The 15,682-nt window shown below is 45.7% G+C and overlaps 1 protein-coding gene across 12 annotated transcripts in view; it reads right to left on the bottom strand.

Annotated features, from left to right (window-relative positions):
- BLTP1 (bridge-like lipid transfer protein family member 1) overlaps positions 1-15,682 on the bottom strand; it is a 1,988,102-nt gene that overhangs the window by 351,829 nt on the left and 1,620,591 nt on the right. For all 12 annotated transcript variants that reach the window (XM_085641559.1, XM_085641555.1, XM_085641564.1 and 9 more), the window contains one exon: positions 14,701-14,880. In XM_085641559.1, coding sequence (XP_085497685.1) covers positions 14,701-14,880 — 180 coding nt within the window. The remainder of the gene's footprint in view (positions 1-14,700; positions 14,881-15,682) is intronic.

Here is a 15,682-nt window from a genome sequence, read left to right on the forward strand (position 1 = left end):
CTCTCTTCTAGCCAATGCATAACATATCTTCATTTAAAGCACTATCCACCTCAATAGAGTCCTCTTCTGTTCCACTCTTTATTTCTTGGTGCCAGCGAAGAGCTGGTCATCCCTTGTATGATCAACGTAAAAGCTCAGTGCATTTTTAGGACCAAGCTGATCAAATGTCTCCTCCTCTTTCCAGGGGTGCAACAGAATGAAGAATTCTAGCAGGGTAATCAACTGTCTGATAAGAAAGGACAGCACCAGTGTTAGCAGTAATGTAGCCTGAGTCCTCAGTACCGATTTTTTTGGAAAGGCAGTGGTGTAGGGAGGCTGCACTAACAGCACCTGCAGCTTACACAGCTTGCAGAAGTGACCAGAGAGCCAGCTTTGGATGTCAGGAGCTTTAGAGAACAAATATGCATTACCTCAAATGGTGTGCATTAGAGGAATGTGAAGCCCATACAGAGGTCCCATTACAGCATGACAAAATGTTTCGGGGGAACCATGCCTGTCAGACCTTTCAGAAAGATACAACAGGTTACTTGAAAAGGTAAGGCTGACCTGGCAACCATAAATAAGCCAAAATGGCCAATTTATAACACTTAACTGTGCCCACTGCAAGATCATGCTGAACCAACGACAAAACAAACAACAATACATCAGAACGTTTGGCCTGCAGGGCATCAAGATGATGGGTTCCACACAAGACCAGAAATTTATCTCAGTGTCCAGTTTAAATGGATTTTGTTAAATTTCGTCTAGCTGCAAGAATAACATCCACTACCTCAGACGGCACATCAAAGAATCCAGCTGTCAATGCTCTATCACCATGCATGGACGCAAAGACCACGATAAGAGGCACCCTTGCCTACAAACCCCTGGGACCCGAGCAACTTTCTGCGACGCCATCTCCAAACTCATTGCCCCCCTAGCAATCGACTCTTACCACTACGTTCTACTCGGCAACATCAACTTTCACATTGACAACGCCAACTCCATCGCCCTCCTGGAAAACCTGAACAACAAATGCCTCACCCAACTGGTCACCGAACACACGCTCACAGCCGGACACACACTCGATCCCATTTCCACCTCAAGTGACAGAATCAAATTCAGCTACACCACAGAACTCACCTGGACTGACCATACCATCGTACACGTCAGCATCACAGATGCCCAGCACACCATCACCAAGAACCAGATCTCTCACCACAGCTGGAGCAAGGTCACTGATACCCAATAGTCACAAGCCCTCATCACCTCCCAACCCGGGTCCTCGGCAGACCTTGACCAGGCCGTCCACAACTTTGCCGCATGGATCAACAGCTGCGCCGACAGTCACCTCACTGAAACCAACAAAATCCAACAAGACCTCGAAGCATGCCTGCTAGTACACCCCAGAGCACAGGACCACCAAGTGCAACTGCCACCAACTGGAGAAACGATGGCACTCCACTGACAGAGCCGCTCACAAAACAGCCCTCAGCAACTATCACAGTACATCAAGGAAGCCAAGAAAGCAGCCATCACCACCCGCAGCGACTCAGCAGCCACCTACACAAAGGAACTTTTCAAAATAGTCAAAGAAATTTCAAACCTGACAGCCACAGATAACATCATCCACTCCTCCTACCCTCAGCCTCCACAACCTCAACCAACCGTCAAACAGCAGCCAAACCATCACCATTTGGTCTCCGCTCACCACCTTGACCACCTCAGCCATCATGTCCTTCATCCACTCCGGGGTGCCCACCGCCCCACTACCTCTTTAACCTCAGCACTAACCTTATCAGCACTCAACTTGCCAGCATTCTCAATACCATCATCTCCACAGCAACCTTCCTGGACAGATGCAAACACTCAGATGACGGACCCCTCCTAAAGAAAGCCTCCACCGACTCCAGCTATCTCAAAAATTACCACCTGATCTTCTTGCTCCCATACCCGGCCAAAATACTGGAGAAAGCCATAAACCAGCATCTCACCGAATTCCTGGAACTAAACAACCTACTGGACGCCTTACAATCAGTATTCAGGGCCAACCACTGTACCGAGACTTAACTGATTGCTGCCACCGAAGAGATCGGAACACTCGACTGTGGAAAAACTACTGTCCTCATCCTCCTCGACGTCTTTGTGGCGTTCAACACCATCTCCCATATCACCCTTATCACATGACTTCACAACATGGGCATACACCAAGACCCCCTCAAGTGGTTTGCCTTCTTCCTCACAGGATGCCCACAGAGCATCAGGCTGCCCTCCTCTACCTCCGTACCCAAAGACATCATTTGCAGCATGCCCAAATGATCATCCCTCAGTCCCACCGAGTTTAACACCTACATGACCCCCTCCCCCCTCGCAGACGTCTTTAGATCCCAAGGCCTCACCATAATCGTCTTTGCAGACAACACTCAACTAATCCGTTTGCTCTCTGAGGATGCCGCTAATGCCAAAGCGAACATCTCCAAAGACATGACCAACATAGCCAACTGGATGAGAGGCAACTGCCTTAAACACAACTTCGACAAAACAGAACTACTGATCCTTGGGAACAACACCTCTGTCTGGAACCACAGCTGGTGGGCTGCTCAACTTGGACCAACCCCCACATCTACAGACCATGCATATAGCTTAGGGATCATCCTCAACAGTCAACTGACCATGAAACGACAAGTCAACGCATTCACCTCCTCCTCCTTCCACACACTTCACATGATCTGCAGAATCTTCCGAAGGATCGCAACCAACACCAGAAAGACCATCACTCAGACCCTCATCACCAGCCACCTCGACTACGGCAAGGCTCTCTCTGTCGGCATCTCCACCCAGCTCCTCAGAAGGCTCCAGACCATACAGAACGCGGCAGCCAGACTCATCCTGGATCTCCCCAAATGGACACACATCTTCCCCGACCTAAGAAACCTCCCCTGGCTCTCCATCCAGAAGAGATGCCAGTTCAAGATTCTTACATGCCAACAAAACCCTCCATGACATAGGACCTTCCTATATCAACCCTCGACTCAACTTCCACCAACCCTCCAGACACCTGAACTCCGCCACCCCCACCAAACACACCCTGCATTCGCTGCAGTCACAGCGGTGGCCGCTCCTTCATCTACTTCGCTGCCAGGACCTGAACCAACCTCCCCCTCCATCTCCGTACAGCCCCCTTGCTGGCAGACTTCAGACAGAGACTCAATACCAGTTTTTTGACAGAGACACTGCATCCAGATACGCCTACAGGTGACAGTGTTACGATTTACAAAAGCTGATTGATTGATGGAAGAATATGTTTCAAAACACGGGTCTATGACCCTTTTGTGTTGCTGAGACAGAAGGGTCTCCTGAAGAGGTAGCTGGATCGAAATTCAAATGTGCACGCTCAAGAGATTTGGGTACCACACCCCACACTTTTCTAGCCCGATCCAGGGCTCTCAAGATGACCTGAGCCTGGCATCAACTGATTTTCTTCAGAACTTGAGGCAGGTGAGGTAATGGTGAGAATGTGTACAAGAGACCCGTGCACAATCGCATCTCCCATTGACTCACCTGGCGTGAACTCTAGCACACAAAAGTTTTGACACTACACATTCTCAGTAGTGGTAAAAAGATATAGCCAATGCAGGTACCACTGACTAAAATGCACCTAAGAATGAAGGTGCCATTTGTGGTCTGCTAGCCAACACCTGGTCAGCTCCTCCACTCTGATGTTCAGGGACTCTGTCAGGTTGTTGGGCACCAGAAAGATCAGCTATTCGTCCAGCAGTCTGCAGAGATTCAGAGCCTTCTGACACAGGATCCAAGAACCCACTAAATCCTGCTTGTTACAATACCACTTATAGTGGTCATCTTTTCCATGAGAACCTGCACTTCCACTGATGGCCGGCAGGAAGGCTGTTCAAAGCCATCCAGATTGCATACATCTCCAAAAGACTCATATGGAGCAAATGCTGCCCTGGAGGCCATTACTTTCCACTGCTTGCAGATGACCCCCTTTGCCCCAAAAATGATGCTTCAGTCACAAGGAAGTGGGAGAGGCCTGCTGCAGGTCAGTATTTGTCTGCCTCCACAGAAGCTGTCTCCTGAGAGACCTAGATGTAATCAGAGAGACCCTGTGCGCTAAGGTCCACTGAAATCTTTGGTTCCATGCAGAGCCCACATACACCATCTGACATATGGGACAGAGAAGATGTATGATCCTAGGAGACCAAGAAGCCTCAGAATCATCCTCACCCAGACCCAATACTGACCTTGAAACGTCCTTTGCACGGGGCTTAGGTGGGACTTGGGCTCAATAAAGAAAAACCCCAAGGTAATAAAGAGCGCAACCGTCATATGAAGATGGTCTACAACTCACTGCACAAGCCTGCCTTGAGCATCCAGCCACTGAATCACGGGAATACGTGTATCCAAGACCTCCAAAGATGTACTGTGACCACTGCTATCACTTTTGTGAACACCAGACATACCTAGATAAGACGGAAGGGGAGCACGAGAAAATGGAAGAGTGTCACCTGCATTCACTCTGAACCGCAGTAATCATGTGTGGCACTGCAATGTGGGTATATGAAAGCACACATCCTGTAAGCTGAAGAACATTATTCAGTCTCCCGGGTCCAAAGAAGAGTTGATCTGCTTCAAAATGAGCATCTAAACTTGTCCTTTCTCAGAAAGGTGGTCAACGGCCAGAGGTTCAGTATATGCCTGAGGCCTCAGCACTTCTGCATTTAGAAGCAGTGTGTGTAGGACCCCAGTTGCCCGAATCAAAGCGTGCTGTCTAAGCACTACGCTTGTACAGACAGTGCAGCCTATGCAATCAGTGGCATCCAGATGGCTAGTGCATATTCTGAATCATCCTGTCCATCCTGAATCATTTAGGCAAAAGAAACCTTGAGATATTCCGAGATCTAAAAAGCGAGGATGTAACTGACCATGAGGCACACCACATTCAAGGACCATAGGGGCCAGGCTGGCTGGCGAAAATATCTTCTTGCCAAACAAACAATAGGCTTTGAGGCCCTATCTGAGAGGTTCGAAGGGAAGGCATTTGCATTCATCTTACTCTTCGATGCCTGTACCACAAGCCTTTCAGTGTAGGGCGTTTTGTCAGAAAAACAGGGGTTGCCATGAGGGTGTCCTGAAGTGCCTCGTTAAATGGCAATAGGGGCTTTAACAAAGACGCCCCTTGTTAGAGTATTTCAGTCAGTAAACTGGCTTTGGTTTCAACAGTAGGTAGTTGTAAATCTAAATCCTCTGCCACTCTGTGCACAGCTACTGCAACAGAGGAGATTTCATCCATTGGCAGACCAACTGAGAGTCCATTCATTCCAAGGGAGGCGTCTAGCCCACTGGCATTCAGAAGATCAATGTAAAGTGCTTCTCCACTGTAATTAAGGTGCAGCATAATGTCCACCTCCCTCTCCATAATAAGTATTGTGTGTAAAGTTTTGTAGGCCTTAGACTGTATCAGAATCAAAACCGAATAGGCCCACTAGCCTCTCCTAAAACTGGCATTGTTGGAGAGGCTGTGGATCTGCTTAAATGAAAAGTAGCTGTGTCTCGGTAATCTCACAGCGCAACATAGTATTGACGCAGACCGACATTGGTTCGTAGGTCACAGATTTGTGTTTGGGACCGCATCAAGCACTGGCGGTGTCAGCAGCAGCGCCAGCCCAGATGAAACCAGTATAGACTTTGAAGCCAGAGTGGAAGCTTAGACTGGTGTTGGTATGAGCTTAAAAGTAGATCTCAAGAGGGCCACTGGAGTAATTTCAACTGGAGGCCCCTGTGGACCTGTGGGTTCGGAAGGTGCACCAGAGAAAGCCGACAGCATCTCAAAAAAGTACAGTATGGCCACCATCAAGGCACCAATTTGATACAAGTCTGCCTATGTAAACAAGAAAAAATGAGTGCCTACTCTGAACCAAATAGCTGAAGGAAAACCTCACAAAGGTTGTTAAAAGCACTTTGCTTTTGTTAATGTAACCCTCACCCACCAGGGTTTCCCCTAGGTGGCATGCTTCATCATAGGGCTCCTCCAGGTTCGCTACATAACGGGGCGTGCTACTACCAGTGGAGACATGGGAACACATAAATGGCACATACCCAATGATAATAGGAGTAGGAGGGCTAGAAGGTATAGGATTTAAAAATACCTGCCTGATAGGGAAAACCATATTTTATTCCGCCCTTCAAGCGGTATGGTGAAAAAGGGAAGAAACAACAAAACTCTAGGTTAATAATGCAACTGGTTTCTGTATGGTCAACATGTTTCAAGCCACTCTTCCCAGTGGCTATTGTCACTCCCTAAATCCACAACTGAGTTAGATTAGCAGGCGGTGAACAATACATACACTCAGTATGCTTAAATAAGCATAAGTACCTACTTGGTAAAACACAGCGTATGTGTCTGGAATATATAATGAAAGTGGTTAGCCACCAACAGAACCTCAAGGGTCCCAAATCAATACAAGCATATGACGTTGAATACTCGTGCCAAATGGCTCCTCATCCACCAGGATAGTTTGAATCTAGTGGCATGGCAAGCACGGGACCCATGTCTGAGCATCCCCGTCCCACTTGGGGTGGCAAATCTATAAAGAACAACTGATGGACGGAATGCTGAACAATGTCGAACACTCGCCCCAATACAGATAATTAGGCCTAAATCCATTGTTTTTATTGCTTACCACACCACTCCAGATTGGACCTAGCCAGGCAATCATGGGTTGCTCACTATGCCACTGGATTCAAGCTAGCCTGGCTGATGAGGGGTGATACCCCGAAACTGGTCCCAGGATGCTTGTTTCCGGTCCAGGGAGGACCTGACCTGGCAGTTTTGATGGGGAGCAGGGTCAATACTGTTTTGCATATGGTTGGGTCCAAACTGGAATGGCATGATGAGCAAACAAATGATGGATTTAGGCCCAGATTTCTATACTGGGGGTGAATGTTTGACAATGTTCAACATTCCGTTCATCATCTTTTTGTGTAATTATAGTCACCACAAGTGGAAAAGATATGCCCAGACGTGGGTCCTGTGCTCACTGTGCCACTGGATTCAAGATAGCTTCGCTGACGGGGCTGATACCCCGAAACAGGTCCCAAGACGTTCGTTTCCAGTCCAGGGAGGACCTGGCCTCACAGTTCGAGCTAGACTGTTCTAATGGGGAGCAGGGTCAAGACTGAGTAGCATATGGCTTGGTCCAAACTGGGGTGGCATGGTGAGCGAAAAAACTATGGATTTAACTCAGATCTGTGATTGGGATGAATGTTTGAAAATGTTCAGATTTCTGTCCATCATCTTTTTGTGTTGTTATACTCTTCTTAACTCGGTCACGCAGAGTTCAGCTTCTTAGTCTCTGGCTATCTTTGGGTGCATAAGGGCATATTTGTCACACAACGTCAGGGTGGTAGCAAAGAAAAGGCACCAAATGCAGACTTTGTGAATGTCCATAAGTCGCAATGCACTGAGGTTAACGTGAATGGGTGTTGCCTGTATGTGGCTCAGTTCTGTCACCACTGTGGTAGTAAAAGATTGCTGCCGTACCACATGGCAACAGCAGTCGGCATACAGCAGTCATTGCTGGAAGAATTTTACAGATCAAGTCTGGTACATGGGATATTCTGAAGGTGAGGAATCTGTGGTTAGGAGTACCCATCATAAATACATTTCTGCAAAGCTGCTGATTTATACCAGTACATACTATCAATTACTGGAGAGAGACCAGTCTCATCCACCTGTTGTGTAGTTCCCACTAATCCGTAAGACCTGCGTGTTTGTTAGACAACAAACTTTGGGTGAGGTGCCTAGACAGATTCAGAGCACTCCAGCAGGATATGTTGGCCTAGAGACCAGCTAGCTCACAGTGCCACCGTAAGCCTCCCCTAACCTTACCAGGAAGCAAATGGTTTCTAGCAGCCACGGAACATGGCTTGTTTTTTGTCATGCTTCCTTGACTTACCTGAGCCATGTGACCTCAAAGAGGACTGGTCACAGAAGCTGTGTTGGGGGAGGAAGCATGTCCACATCTTCGACTGGGGCCATAGTGCCTTCCACTTGACTTTGAGCACTTTTTCGGCCTATGGAGTTTAGCGACTGCTAGTTTGACATCCTAGTCAGGAATAACCTTTTTGTTCATAAGCGTAACACGGAAAAGATGCTGTGTGAAGTTTGGAGCTGAGGAAGCATAGACAGACATTATGGGAGCCTGTCATCGATATCTGCCAGTAACCGTAACGACGCGATTTAAATCCTGTTGTTTACAGGGTGAAACTGTCAGCACGCAGAAGTTATTTGAGGGAAAAATTGTTGTCAAGAGTGACAGGATTCGAGAGCTCAGGATTCACATTGGCAGACATAGAAAGAAAGAAACTGACATTAATGCGCAGTCATGGTGCAGATATAGTGGTTCAGATGCCATATCTGGGAGGGACAGAGCCGCCCGACACCACCTGTTGACGCGTTAGTTAATTGCTACGTAACTTTCCGGATCCAGTCTGGCAACTGACGGAATTCAAAAGGTGAGGTATTTGCAGTTAGGTGACTCTAACAGAAACCTATGTCAAAGAGCAGAGCAGAGAGCTAGGGGACTATAGGTGTTTTAACACTAGCTGCTGCAATCCCACCTTTAGCAGCCAATCAGCTAGGTGCGGTAACACACAGATCTAACACATTCGAAGATATGCAGCAACCACCAATATCACCATGGTGAAGAGTTAAGTTGCCAATGTCAACCCAAACTGAATGGCAGCAAATTGATAGTGGATGGAGAGTTACACAAAACACAGGTTCAACTTCAAGACTAGTATGCGAAAATATGTGTTCTGCAAGTGAAAAGACACCATCCTTTCTTCAAGTTCTGTAGCCAAGAGAACCTGTTTATGGTAGAGCATCTTGAACTTCTTCTTGAGGGTAGAAGGTGTTCAAACTGCATACAGAATGGAGCGGAGACCATAGTCTTTCTTGGGGCCCAGTAAATAGTAGAAGTAGCATCTCTGCTGTTTGTTTTATCTGGAAACAACTCTATAATCCCTTTGCCTAACAAATACAGACATGGCTGACTGAAGTGACTGGGGCAACAGGAGGGATGGGAGAAGGCAAGTCTTGGAAAGGAAGGGCATAGACTTGCTTGACAATCTGAAGGACCAAACAGTCTGTAGTGATGGACTGCCAGCATGCCAAATGAAAGGACACTCTTGCCCTATACAGGGCACATGTGTTTACAAGGGTGGATTAAAGCAATTTTGATTGGGGGGGCTGAGGAAGAAGAAGACTACTGTTGGAGCTGCGAGAGCCAGCTTCCTGAACAGCCATGTCCCCATGCCTGAGCTGCTTTTGAACAGGTTGTTAGGGCTGGCAGCTCCAAAAGGGAAGCCCTTTGGAATATCCCCTGAATGAGCAGTACTAGTAATAGAACTGGCATGCTGGGAAAGCCAGTCCTAAGGAGAGGACTGTGGTTCATCCCCATTTGAAATGCTCCAGGGCTGAGTCTGCCTTCACACTAAAGGGCATGTCTATTAGATTTCCTTTCACATTGTCCAAAACCTTGTGAAGTGGTTTCATGTGTGGCGAGAAGTAGGAACTAGAGAAACCCATGGTTCTCCGCATTAAATCCAGTGTGTCAAGCCCAGAGTGAAGGATCTAATTCGCCACGTCCTGCTCATCGTGCACAAACACAGAAAAATGGTCACAAAAGTGGTAGGGATTTGAAATGACCTTTTGCACCATCTCCCTCAAGGGAGGAGTGGGAATAAGGGGCTAGCAAGGAAAGTTGCATTGGTGGAGGAAGAGCAAGTGTTCTAAGAAAGAAAAAAAGAGTATCTTTTTCCCATTGGGTTAATCCCCTTTAACCCCCTATTCAGAGGAGAAGAGGAGAAGAGGCATGGGAGGGTCTGCATGAAGAAGCCTGCATAATAGTGCTCTGTACTGAGGGTTGAGCGATCAAGGCTTTACTCCCAAGAAGCACGAAAAAGGCAACTCGCAACAGGGCAGTTTACCATCAAACCTGTCTTATTCCATGTGACCAAGATGGGGGTCAATCAATGGCCCACTAAAGTGAAGCAACAGCTCAGCTGCTTAAGAGTTAAGCTGCAATATCTAGATTAGGAGGTTGGCCTTTTTCTTCTCCACATGGAAAGGCACATTGAGGACTTCCTCAGGCTTGTAATAAATAGCCGTGAATGAGTCAGCTTTAACAGTAGGAGGTCCCAAAGGGCAGTCTATGTTCACTCCAAGGGAGGAATCCAGGCCAATATTCAGGGCCCTGGCATTCTGTAGGGTCAGCTATGTAGCAGCATCTGTCCCAGTAGGTGGAAAAAGATGGCCTACCCTTACTACTACCATCATTGTCCTGGTAAAATATGTCTGCCGCTGGAATGGGGCCCAAATCTGACCCAAAAAGATCACCAAGCCTTCAGAAGTATTCACAGAGGCAAAAGTCTGTAAGTGGACTCTTTCTAGACAAAATGTTAAGCTTTGCACCTAGATCCTAACAGAATGTCTTTTGCCATCTCAAAGTTAGCTAAATCCTATACTGGATCTGAATATGGTGCTATTGACGTCAAGTACAGTGCCAGTGCCAGTGTCGGATCACTGGCAAAGCCTTTGGAAGAAAAAGAGAATCAGCTGGAAGAGCAACAGGAGGTACCAGAGCAAGGTTGACAGGCACCTAGGAACTGAGCTGCCAGCACAAGCCTAGTCACAGGACCCATATTCCTGAAATGGGGCAGGAGACAATGGTAGCGGTGGCAAGGCTGGATTATGCACTAGTTGAATCTCGCCCAAATCAAACTCAGAAGCTGAAGGTGTGGTCAGGGAACAGGGCTGCAAATTGGAAGACCGCCCATTGATTGGGAGCGATGTTGAGAGGTCAGAAAATCACTCCAGTGAAATTTCTTGTGCTTCTGCTTGGAGGACATCTCTTGTTTGAGGGCTTACTCATGGATGTCATACCAAAAAGGAACCTGAAACGACATTGCATCTCTGGGCGCTCGTTGTGCACCCATGGCAAAGGGCCTCACTTTCTTTTCCATGATGGCCTGGGCATATATGCAGCCACACTTTACATATACTTAGTCATGTTTGGGCTCCAGAGACAGATGTTGTGCAAGTCTGAGATCAACATCTGTCTGCTGCAGGAACTGCATCTCTTGAACCTTGACAGTTTCAGGGGAGACATTGCTGAAACAATGATGAAAATCGAATTTGAATGGAAAAATGTTTTGAAAAGAGCAACTTCGAATCTGTGTTATAAGGTGCTGGAAAAAATGGAATGGACATAAATGTGCTGGGGTGGGTCCTTTTATGTCTCCCATATATCATAACTGGAGGTGAACCCAAAGTAGGGTTGGAGCTGTGGCGCCACTTTGTGGCACAGTCAGCTATTTCAAGTTTCTGAATCCAGTCCAGTACCTGGAGGGGATGAAAGAGGTGAGAAATTTACAGGTAGAAGCTTCAATCAAAAAATAGTCTTTTCCTTCCATACACTCCAAATTAAAGCATGTACTCAGGTCAACTGTTTTTGATGAATACAAAAATATAGAGTCAAAAAAAGGTGCCTAGTAGAATGATCACCCATATTGATTGCTGCACTAAAGTTAAAAAAGATTCAAATCAATGTTTATTCTAAATATATTATGCTAATTGTTATATGTTTTTTCTAAACCAATGCTTTTTAATCTCAATTTGGTGTGTTTTCTTAGGGGTCATGGTACCCTTTAGAATGCAGCACTTTCACCAAAACTGGTTCTGTGATGCATGTATTTTTCCCTACTCTACAGAACATGGTTTGAAACGGGAAATACAAATGCAAACCTCACTTCAGTGCACCCCTTACAACAGAGCTGCATACCAATAAATGGTATTTTTTCTCACCACCACCATGCTGTATTCTGTGGCAGCAGCGCCGATGGAATCGCCAGTCATACAGACTTGTGGAGATACGGATATTCGCCGGCTCCAGCGCCGACCGCCATGCAGCAGTATGGTTCGACGAGGGGACTATCAAGCAGTGATTTAAACAACGAGTGGGAGTACTTTGGACATTGGTGGCAGACAAGGGGAGAACGTAAAACTTTGGGAGTGTCCATTATACGGAACAACATGCAATGTTTTATGAAGCATTCAAGGCTGGATAATTTAGATCAAACTCCCAAAGTTTACCATCATTTCCTGATAAGCACAGAAGTAAAAAGACATTGACATGGGACTGACCAATCCCCATCCTCCTCTTACCTGCTGCGCCCAATGGGAACAGAGTTGTGATTTTAAAAGTACCAACACGAAGTTGCTGCCAGTTGTTGAAGCGAGCTGGAAGAAGGCAGATACGCCGAAACGCGTCCTCGCAATAAAATCTTTCAAAAGTACCCCGTGAGTGCTGTTTGTCTAACTGAGAGACAGGAGCCTTGATATTTTACATGGATCCACCTCCATGTTACTTGCACCCGTCAAAGAAGAGTGCTGATGTTGCCAGAAGGTGGAAAAACGGAGCGAGTATGTTATACATGCAACTTGCACCACCATGCTGTATTCTGTGGCAGCAGCGCCAATGGAATCGCCAGTCATACAGACTTGTGGAGATACGGATATTCGCCGGCTCCAGCGCCGACCGCCATGCAGCAGTATGGTTCGACGAGGGGACTATCAGGCAGTGATTTAAACAATGAGTGGGAGTACTTTGGACATTGGTGGCAGACAAGGGGAGAACGTAAAACTTTGGGAGTGTCCATTATACGGAACAACATGCAATGTTTTATGAAGCCATCAAGGCTGGATAATTTAGATCAAACTCCTAAAGTTTACCATCATTTCCTGATAAGCACAGAAGTAAAAAGACATTGACATGGGACTGACCAATCCCCATCCTCCTCTTACCTGCTGCGCCCAATGGGGACAGAGTTGTGATTTTAAAAGTACCAACACGAAGTTGCTGTCAGTTGTTGAAGCGAGCTGGAAGAAGGCAGATACGCCGAAACGCGTCCTCGCAATAAAATCTTTTAAAAGTACCCCGTGAGTGCTGTTTGTCTAACTGAGAGACAGGAGCCTTGATATATATATATATATATATATATATATATATATATATATATATATATATTCAGCGCTGATTATGCCACATCCCTAACCTTGGTTTGGCGCATTACAGCGCTTACCCGGACATCCTCGTTTCGGTCAAGCATTATTCCTTGAGAACAACCTTGTGGTTGGCATGGACCATATTCCAAGGTGATTACACATGTTGCTCTGTACCCCCTTTTCCTGTGTGAATGTTTGTCTATATGTTAACTAAGGAAATGGGTTTTCGGACACTATATATTTGTTTTCCCCATAGGTTGCGGTGTCCTAGATGGGTTCCTGGTTTCTTCCTATATAATTGTTCATTCGGTTCCATTCTCTTCATGACATCGGATTGTTCATACCCAGGGTTGGGAAGGGGTGCACTTTTTTGCCTCAACCAGAGTAGGGTATGAGTAGGATATGATCTCTGTCCTCCTTGTTTTAAGGTCTGAATACAGAAGAATATGTACAACACCATCTGGATTCCCTCTCCCGGCTCCAACCTTCACCCTGGTCTTTGTGGTGATCATTAGAGTGAGGTAAGGGACGGTGGAGGTTGTTCATATTGTCTTTGCGGGAACGCCCCGCAAGCATAAGGTACGGCTCGTAGAGCTCTGACATCTAGTTACTGACTCAGGATCTGGGGTAGTAACACATTTACAGAAGGGAAGCGGTCCCCAGAGGACCCCCTTCCTTTTTGTCAATGTAAAAAAAGCATGTTTGCTAGGGAGTAGGCAGGGGTCGATTGCCAACTCATATGCATACTTTCAAAAATAAAAAACTTTTCTTTTTAAAAGCAGTCCCATTTCTGACCCCAGCAGGCCACCATCCCTGTGATGGCATTCAATAGTAGAGAGTCACAAATCATAACCTATGTCATGAATATTCATGAGCTAGGTTGTACTGCGACCCATTATGTTTCAGTATTTTCTGAACTGACCAATTGTACATAGGTTGTTTTGCAAAATACTATTCCATTCGCAAAAAGTCAGTGCACAATTTGCGACTAATTATTGTGAATGGAAATGTTGTACATCAGGCCCAAAAAGAGCAAGTAAACCCAATTTCCTTAAAAGTGCAGGTATATAGGAAATAATTAAGAGGAAAAAGAAATATACCTTTGTTAGGTCCATTACCTTTTCCATGCATACATCATAACAATCCAAGTATTAGAATTTTATGAAGATTTTTAGAAAAAGCTTAGTATGCCACAAAATTGTGCCTCTCTTAGCAGGAGCGTCATTTATGGGGCATGAAAGGTCATGTGGTGATTATTTTACCCTTCATACAGACATCTACATTGGGCTATGCAACCCCTGGCCTCCAAAGACTCTCATACCTGTGGGTGCAGACAAGTAGCTACCTCTGTGCACCCCTTGACAGGTAGCAGGACAGGACGGCACGGATGGGGGAAGTGATTCTCATTCTTGTTTTAGTGATTGATGTACTACAGTCTGTCAACTGGTTAATTTAAAGAAATGGCAGATATTAGCAGTGCTATGTTGATGGAAAGCCTATGGTATGTTACAGTTACATTACAATGACATATCTGTCATTCTTAATGGGCGTCCTGTTGATTGTTCCATGAAAGTATAAACGGATATATGTATGCAAAGAGATATTGCTTTCTTAAATTTCAAAATAAACAGATTTACCTGAAATATTAATTAAAGTTGTATCCATCTTGCTAGATGTTTTGTTTGCAGATGGAGTCTCGAAGAATGATGTACCTCCTGAACGTCTCATTCTAGATAGACTTACTTTCACAAACTCAAGATTAATACTGAGGGAATCTTTTCGACCAGTGACTGAAGTGGGCTCCTCATCCACGTGGCCTAAAAAGTAATTATACAGAAAATAATACAAACTAAGGTGAGTCTTAGGAATTTGTGTCAATTTGGTAATTAAATAAAAAAAATCATTATACCTGTCACATTTTTTCCATACATGTAACAACTCATTTAACAGTGGAACACACAATACAAAAAACAAATATGAAGAGAGGAATCTCTAAATAGGCTTTAAGCTACACAACTACGAAATAAGAAGCCACTCTCCTCCTAGTGCTATATAACTTTACCTCACTGCTACGATCAAGATTGCAAACCATCCAAAATGTAGTCACTGCTCAGATACAAAGCAAGACAACAAAGTATGTCTTCTCACTAATTTTGGTCTTACAGCTGGCACTTGGACCAAAGGAAATGAATCATGATCCAACACTACAATGGAGGGGCAGACTCTTTTCTGAGCTCCTAAAAAGGGAATGTTCCTCTGTTTCCTTACCAGGAATGGGACTGCAAAGACTTGAGTAAAGCTAGCACATCTAACCAAATTGCAACAGAGGATACGCCTCATCAAAACTGATCGATTGAGCTCAACAAATAAAACAGGGTGTTGCTAAATGTGTGAAATGCAGGCTAGAGAAGGCGACTGACATCCATATGTTCACTGAGTGCCCCAGAAACCAGCAATTTAGGGACAAAGTGGGTAGGACCACCACAAGCATTTTGGGGATAAACATTAAGGTAAGCCTCAGTCTAATTATTTTTGGGCCGTTAAAGGGGCCGGCAAGGTTGAGTGGCGACCAGAGCAAGCTGCTTTTCTATATGGTTTTACGTGCTCGATGTGAAATAT

This window comes from Triturus cristatus, chromosome 2_2 (assembly GCF_964204655.1).
Source record: "Triturus cristatus chromosome 2_2, aTriCri1.1, whole genome shotgun sequence".
NCBI classification, from domain to species: Eukaryota; Metazoa; Chordata; class Amphibia; order Caudata; family Salamandridae; genus Triturus; species Triturus cristatus.